The sequence below is a fragment of the Monoraphidium neglectum genome, assembly GCF_000611645.1.
Source record: "Monoraphidium neglectum strain SAG 48.87 unplaced genomic scaffold scaffold00252, whole genome shotgun sequence".
NCBI classification, from domain to species: Eukaryota; Viridiplantae; Chlorophyta; class Chlorophyceae; order Sphaeropleales; family Selenastraceae; genus Monoraphidium; species Monoraphidium neglectum.
This window is the reverse complement of record NW_014013376.1, coordinates 20,357-27,675: the sequence shown is the minus strand read 5'-3', so window position 1 is coordinate 27,675 and position 7,319 is coordinate 20,357. Positions and strand designations below refer to the sequence as shown.

Here is a 7,319-nt window from a genome sequence, read left to right as displayed (position 1 = left end):
CCCCCCCCCCCCCCCCGAGGCTATATACCGCACTCGCAACCCCCGGTTCAACAGGGGTTACCAGGACAAGCATGCTCACACGCCTCACTACACAGTAAGCAGCAAGGCGGCGGCACCGACGGCGCCACTCACATTGCATCAGGGCTCGGCGGGGCCTGGCAGCCGTAGTTGTGAAGTCAGGGGCACGAGCAGCCCAGGTGCACTCCGTTGCAGCCAGCAGCAGTGCGACTAGCAGCAGTGCCCTGGCTTGAACAGGACTCGCCATTGCGGCGGTCTTGGGCACAAGTGCAATAAGGTGCCCCTTTGCACTGCCTGCAATGGTCATGTGCAAGTGGCAGGCCTTCAGAGCAGCATTCCTCATGCAGTCAGCGTGTGCCGTGAACATCACGGGCCTTGCAGCACCGCGTCGCATGCTCCCGTCACCGTGCTGAGTCATTAGTGCTATCAAATAATGTCCCACCTGAAGCGCCGAAGGTACACGGCCACACCGCCGGCGCAGTCACCAGTCTGAGCGACGTTGCGAAGATCGGTCTGCTCGTACAATGCGCGTCGTGTGAATTGGGTTGGATGTGCCAAGATATCCAAGGTCGATGAAAGAGAGCTGGCTTTGTTTCGTGTGACAATCGTGATTCCAGACTGTGTTTCCTGAAACTTGACGAGCCTCGACCCCGGGGGTGAGTACGGTCGAGGTGTCAAGCGGATTGGAATCACACAAGACATGAAATAATGCATTGCAATGGAGCAGCACACACGCAGTTCCGTGTGGGTGAGATGGAACCAGGACCAGCTGCGCCGCACAAGAGTGATGAGCTGAGCATTGTCATCACAATCCGTCCCAGCCATCTGTTTGCCTCTGAGCTTCCACCTCAACGGAAGGCTAGTGAAAGGATGCAGTTCCATACAGACTGCAAGGACAGGTGTATCCCTCAAGTACAGGAGGAACATGCTGAAACTTCTACACACCGGCCACCTTGACACACCCGCCACCTAGTGATCTTCACGGTCCCTTGTACAGCATTGCAGCCCTACTCACGCTGGGCAGCACCGTCAGGTGTACCCTGCCGTATGCACCTGGCAATCCCACCGCAGCATTTCCTTTCAACGCACCAGCGCGCATGCGCACACACCTGGCACCAGCCAGCTTGCCAGATGCTGCCCAAGTTGAGTGCCGACGCGGCACCTGTTCGCCCAGCACCTGCGCAGTGAACCATTGCTGATATCTGCGATGCATGGATACAAGTGTTGCACGATGCAGGCTGTTATGCACTGAAGCTTTCCACGGAGTTGCGTTGATCCCAGGCGTTTGCGACAGCTGTGCGTCTAAAGTTGTGAAACCAAACGGGAGACCCAGTTGACCTTGATCCTTGTTTCTACTTCCGCAGAGTGGCTGGGCAGCACGCCCTGCCAAGTGCACCAGCGTTGTTAGCGCAGCACCTGCTGCTTCCTGCACCGCCGAGCAGCCAGCACACACGCGCAAATGATCATAACAGACTCGATTCGGGAGCTCTTGGCAGACACACAGTATCTGATTGGCGCGCCGGAGAGTCAGACAGTCGACGTGCGCGGTGCGATGGCCGCATAGCCCTTTTGAAATTTCATGAGGCAACTGCTAGTCAGGCAAACGGTCAATCTGTCATGCTACTAGGAGTAGCCCCTCAGCGTGAACATGTGCTGTTGGATGTGATATCACCAGCACCAGCAGCGTCGCGCAAGCCATGTTTGCAGCAAGCTATTGTGGGGGCCACCTTGTCGCTGGTTCAAATTGCACCCAGCACCGCCAATCCGATCATGCCACGCACGCACCCCCTCTACGCCGTGACCTTCCTTGGCCGCCTCATTCGGCGCCATCACAACCCCCAACTGCAGTGCTGCTGGGCCTTACTCAGCCTGCCCTGGTCCCTGGGGCGCCCTGGGAGCAGCCCTCCCCATGTGCGGCCTCCCCAAGGCAGGACGAGCGAGCCAGGTGCGCTCAGAGACGCGCCGCAGCAACGCCACTGCCCGCCCGCCTCGCGCGGATCGGCCCAGCAGGCGGTTGGGGATCCTGTCTGCGGATGTTGGAAAACTGGTGTGTTGCACGTCGCAGTACGCCTCGGTGCACCTGCTGATCACTGGTATTAATACACGGAAATCCAGCGGATGGTAAATGCACCCATTTCTGGAATGAATGCGCAGGCACGCGGCACCTGGAGTGGCAGCCGCGGCTCGTGCGCCTGCAGGCGCCGCCCCGACACAGGTCGGCACCACCCCAAAGACGCTGCGCCGGCTGCCTCTGCCTCGCCGGCGGCCACTGTGCGGCCCCAAAGGGGGTGGCGACGGGCCCCCAGGGACGCCGCAGCAGCTGAGCAGGCCAGGGAGGCAGCAGGCGTGCGACCCGCTTGACGGCTCAGGGCACCAGGTAGGCAGGGGCGACGCAGGCTCCTTGCGCAAGCCCGAGGCGCCAACACTGCCGCAGGCCTGGGGCATTCGCAGCCACCCGCCGCACGGGGGGTCCCACCCAGATGCGGTGCCAGAGACACATATGACAGCTGCCGGGCTTGGCTGTGACAACATCCATCATAAGCAGGAGCAGCAGCATGAGCAGCAGGAGAAGGAGCAGGGGCAGCAGGAGCAGGAGCAGCACGAGCAGCAGCAGCAGCAGCAGCAGCAGCTGCAGCAGCAGCGCTGCAGAGGCGGCTGGTCCACGCCCCCTCCTCACTCCAACCATGTACGTAGCCAGCCCCCGAGCAGTGCAGCAACACCCTTCAGCGGGCCCCTGAGCCCTCTCAGCAGCGGGCCCATCAGCAGCGCGAGCCCCCTCACATGCGGTGGACGCTCCATGGACAACAGCCCGGGGGCCACGCCCGCCTCTCTGCCGGCCCGGCCACAAGTGGCTTCCGCGGGCAGGGGGGCCGGGGCGGTGGGTGGCAGGACCCGCCCTGCTGGGGCACCTGTGAACATGTTGGATGAGTGTTGGCGGCGCCAGCAGCAGGAGCAGGAGCAGGAGCAGGTGCAGCAGCAGGAAAAGCAACGGGAGCAGCACCAGGAGGAGCAGCAGCAGCAGCAGGAGAAGGCGCAGCAGGAGGAGCAACAAGGAGAGCAACCATTGGGCGGCTGGAATCGCACGCGGCGCTGCTTGAAGGACGCCTTGGAAGCCAGGGCGCCGCTTCCACTGCTCAAGGGCGCCTCCCGAGGGGCCGCCGGTCAAGGCAGTGGCGGCGCGGCGCCGGCCGGCATGGCGGTCGGTCCGCAGCTGGCCAGGTCAGGATGGGGCGAGGCGGGCAAGAAACCCGGTGCGTGGCGCTGCGCGGTCACTTTCGATGCCTCTCAGGCATCCGCGGCGCCGCTGTGTGTCATTTCTTGCCGCAAGGCGCGGGTGCGGCCGCGAGAGATCGATGGGGCGCGCGGAGCCGAGGTTGTTGACAGCGCCGATGAAGGTTCAGGCGACATGTGTGGAGAGGACAGCGGCACCAGAGCAGGGGCTTGCCAGGACGGCACCCAGTGGCGGCGCTCGGGGCGATCATGCAGGCGCAGGGTGATTGCGCCACTGCAGCTGGCCAGCGCACCAGGTGGCAAGGCGGCGGCAGCCTGCGCCATGGATTTGCAGATACAGCAGCAGCAGCAGCAGCAGCAGCAGCAGCAGCAGCAGCAGCGGCTAAAGCAGCAGCAGCGGCTAAAGCAGCAGCAGCAGCAACGGCAGCAGCAGCAACGGCAGCACCAGGTACAACAGCAACAGCAGCGGCAGGATCCGCAGCAGTGTGAGGGAAACATCGGGCATGATCTGGAGCAGGAGGAACTTGATGACCCCCGTGAGCATCACGAGCCGCCCCCCCAGCAACCCTCAGACCAAGGCAGCGGGTCTCCAGGGTCGCCTACAACCGCCGCGCCACCCCAGCCAGGGCGGTGGATCAGCCGGCGGCGGAAGGCGTCGGAGATCCTGCGGGAGGGCACGATCGTGCACTGCTGGGCGAAGGCGGCGGCCAAGAGGAGGTTCCGCTCAGCCCAGTGAGACCCGGTTATGACTGCGCTGATCAGGTGCATGAGCTCGCACCCCTGCGAGGCCACCAGCCTGGTATCGACTGTAATGCAATACATATGGTGACATCAGGGAGATGAGGGCATGTCCTGTGGCTTCAGTCTGACTTGGTGCATGTTTGCGCCTCGCCAGCAGGCGCATTTGTCAGCGGCACCCACGTCGCAGTGACCCCGGGCCTGGCATGTGAACACGGGTGCACCCCACATCTCAACTCACGACCGTTGCATACACTCGAAAGCGTCGCTTGCATACCACAGATCCAAAAATCGGCGCATAGGCTGGTTCGTGCGCCTTGATCACCCGCTGATTTGTTAGCAGGCCAGGAGAGCAGTTAGTAGCTGCGTATCATTGCAGAGGCGCCATTTGAGCGCTCTGCCGCTGCCGGGCGATCCAACAGCTTCAAATTTGGGCAGCGGGCGGTTCGATCGCGAGGCAAAGCAGACATCTCAGGGTACTCTTCATGGGTTAGCAGGGAGCAGTATCCCTCGGCCCCGGCGCGCAGCGAACCGACGCGTCGCGGACGGACTGCGGCGCGCCGCCGGCGCAGCGCCACGCCGCGCCAGCTCGGCGCCGGCGCCGCGAACCCGTCCGCACGATGCTCGTCCCGCCGGGCGTCGTGTCCCTCATAGACTGGGCGGTCCTCGCGCTGACGGGCTTAATCGCCGCCGCAAGCCTCGTGGGGGCGCTCTACTCAGTGCCCTGGACGCGGCGGGCGCGGCGGCAGGCGCCAACACGGGCGTTCAACTACCTCTGGGTCACGCGCTTCACGCTGCAATTCACAGGCGCGCTGTACGCGCTGGCCCTGGACCTGCGGCTGCAGGTGAGGCCGGGCATGAGTCTCGTTGCTGCGGCATTGTGTGGCCTTGCCTTGACGGCGTATCCGCGCTTGCGTCCAGCAGGACCTGCGGGGTTCACACCAGCATGCGCGCGCGTGTGTTTGTGTGTGCATAAGTGTGGGCTGTGTGTGTGTTTGTGTGTGTGTGTGTGTGTATGTGCAGCATGTTCTTGTGTGTGCTTAAGTGTGAACTGTGTTTGTGTGTACGTGTGTGGTTGTTTTATGTGATTGTGTTGACGGAGCGCTGACGGGGGCGGCCGTGCGTCACAGGGGACGGGGCGGCGGCAGCGGGCCGGCGGCGGCTTCGCGGCTTGCAAGCGCAGCCACCTGCGGGCGCTGCCCCCGGCGACGGCGGCAGCGGCGGCGCGAGCGGCGCACTGAACGCGTTGGCGGCGCGCTCGCCGTCGCGCCTCGCGCCGGAGCCGTTCAACAGCCCTCAACTCCCTGGGGGCCTGGTCGCCACCAAACTGCCTCGCCCCAACACGCCCTTCCCACCACCACCCCCATAGAGACCAACCTCCGCACCCCAAACCCCCCAAACAACACCCCGCCCGCAACCCCCCTGGCCCCAGGTCCTCTGGAGCTACCGCTCCCCCATCATCCCTGGCGGCTACCAGGTCGACCCCATGTGCCGCCTCTACATCGGCCTCACCTTTGGCTTTCTGGAGCCCGCCTTCCTCCTGCTGGTCCTCTTCAGCTGCATGTACACGGTCCACAAGCACAGCGAGGACGTGGGGCCAAACCCCAACCTCTTCATCTTTGCGCTGACCGTCGGGCTGACGCTGCCGATGTGCGCAGCCCAGGTGTTCGCGGCGCTTTTTTCGCGGTGAGCGGGGCCTGCGGCGGCGACGAGGCCAGCGGTGGGGAGGGGGGACCGGCGGGGCTGCTGGCGGCGGCAACAACGGGGCGGGCGGACGGCCGCCTGTGCTGAGGAAGGACGTGGATTGCTCATGGCTGAACGATCAGGCCGGTTGGCGGGGGCGAGTGGACGCCGTGACTGGGGGTGGAGGTTGCTTGGCTGGGGCAGGAGGAGCCGGGGCCAGGCGTGCCAGCAGCGCCGCCTCGGCGTGCAAAGTCAGGGCTGCACCCAGCGTCCTTCTGACTTCTGGTCCCGTCTCTGCGCCCTCGCTTTTCTCCTTCACACACACACACACACACACACACGCACGCGCGCACACACACACACACACACACACACGCACACATTCACACATACCCCTGTGCGCAGCATCATCACCCAGCTGCGCTATCATGAGGACCTCATGAAGGAGTTCTTCGCGGCATCCATTGACGTGTCAGACGTGATGTGCCCGCCAGACGACAGGGTGCGCCCACGACCCCGTAGCGCAACCCTTGCAGCCCCGTGCCTGCCCGCTCCAACTGCCCACGCCGGCGGCCGCGCCCTGCTGCCTGCCTCCGCTCGCGCTGCCCATGCTGGACGGCCGTCCTGGGCGGCGGTCTCTCGTCCGATTTGTTACGGTGGATGTTGTGGCGTTGTCATTCCCGGACCGCCCTAGAGCCCTGCTTGTGCCCTCCCCATAACCAGCCACCTTCCCCACCAACACCAGGCATAACACCATACCAAACCTCAACCCAACCACCCCCTTCCCCCCTTAGGCCAACCCCAACTGCGCCGTGTGCGTGTGGCCGGCGTTCTCCACGCTCATCAGCGCCGCGTTTGGCATCGTCTACCTGCTCTCCCTCTGGGCCATCACGGGGGCCATCGCCAGCGCAGCGATCAACAAGATGCTCTCGCGGCGGATACGCGCGCTGCAGGTGCGTGCGGCGCGCGGGGACTGTCGAGGGTGCGGAGCGGCGAAGGGCCTGGCGCTGCTGGCGGCTTCGCCACGACCAGCGCGTCAACGGCGGCGGGCTGCGTTCTGGCGGGGCAGCGCAGGCAACCCAGGCCTGCCGGCACCTGCCCCACCCGCACTGCACCCCTTGCGTTCGTTTCGGTGCTGCACCCCACGTGCCTTTTTGCCACGTCCAGCTCAAACGCTGCCTCAACGCACCCATCCAGATCTCGCAACCTGACAGCCTGCCGCTGCCTTCCCCTCCCCCGCTCAACCCCCCCTCTTCTCCGCCACAGCTGACGGTGACCCTGTGCTTCTGCATCGGCGTTGCGCTGCGCGGCGTCACGGTCCGCTTCTACCCCTACTCGATCGGCTTCGTCGCGCTGACCGTCGCTGACGTCATCGTGACGTGCGTGCTGCTCGTCAGCGTCAGCTTCATCCTCGGATGGGTGCCCGTCGGCGAGACGCGCGCCGCGGGGCGCAACGTGGCGCTGTTCCTGCAGCAGCAGGGGATGAGCGACCTGGACGGGCCCACGGAGCTCCTTCCGCTGGTCGACTACCCCGCGGGCTTCGGCCTCTTTGACAGGCAGGACTCGCTCAGCCTAGAGGGCGGGTCGGCGGCGAGCGCGGGCGCGGCGGCGGCGGTGGCCGCGGCGGCGGCGATGCAGCGGCGGCGGGG

The 7,319-nt window shown here is 65.0% G+C and overlaps 2 protein-coding genes across 2 annotated transcripts in view; one reads left to right on the top strand and one right to left on the bottom strand.

Annotated features, from left to right (window-relative positions):
- The window catches only part of MNEG_2280 (regulator of chromosome condensation RCC1), a gene marked incomplete at both ends in the record, with an annotated part of 6,570 nt that extends 6,431 nt beyond the window's left edge, over positions 1–139 (bottom strand). The window contains one exon of the mRNA XM_014049247.1: positions 133–139. Coding sequence (XP_013904701.1) covers positions 133–139 — 7 coding nt within the window. The remainder of the gene's footprint in view (positions 1–132) is intronic.
- Positions 140–4,607: 4,468 nt separating this feature from the next.
- The window catches only part of MNEG_2279 (hypothetical protein), a gene marked incomplete at both ends in the record, with an annotated part of 3,505 nt that continues 793 nt past the window's right edge, over positions 4,608–7,319 (top strand). Inside the window, 6 exons of the mRNA XM_014049246.1 lie at positions 4,608–4,832; positions 5,171–5,302; positions 5,420–5,673; positions 6,076–6,172; positions 6,465–6,623; positions 6,937–7,253. Of these exons, the coding sequence (XP_013904700.1) occupies positions 4,608–4,832; positions 5,171–5,302; positions 5,420–5,673; positions 6,076–6,172; positions 6,465–6,623; positions 6,937–7,253 (1,184 nt within the window). The remainder of the gene's footprint in view (positions 4,833–5,170; positions 5,303–5,419; positions 5,674–6,075; positions 6,173–6,464; positions 6,624–6,936; positions 7,254–7,319) is intronic.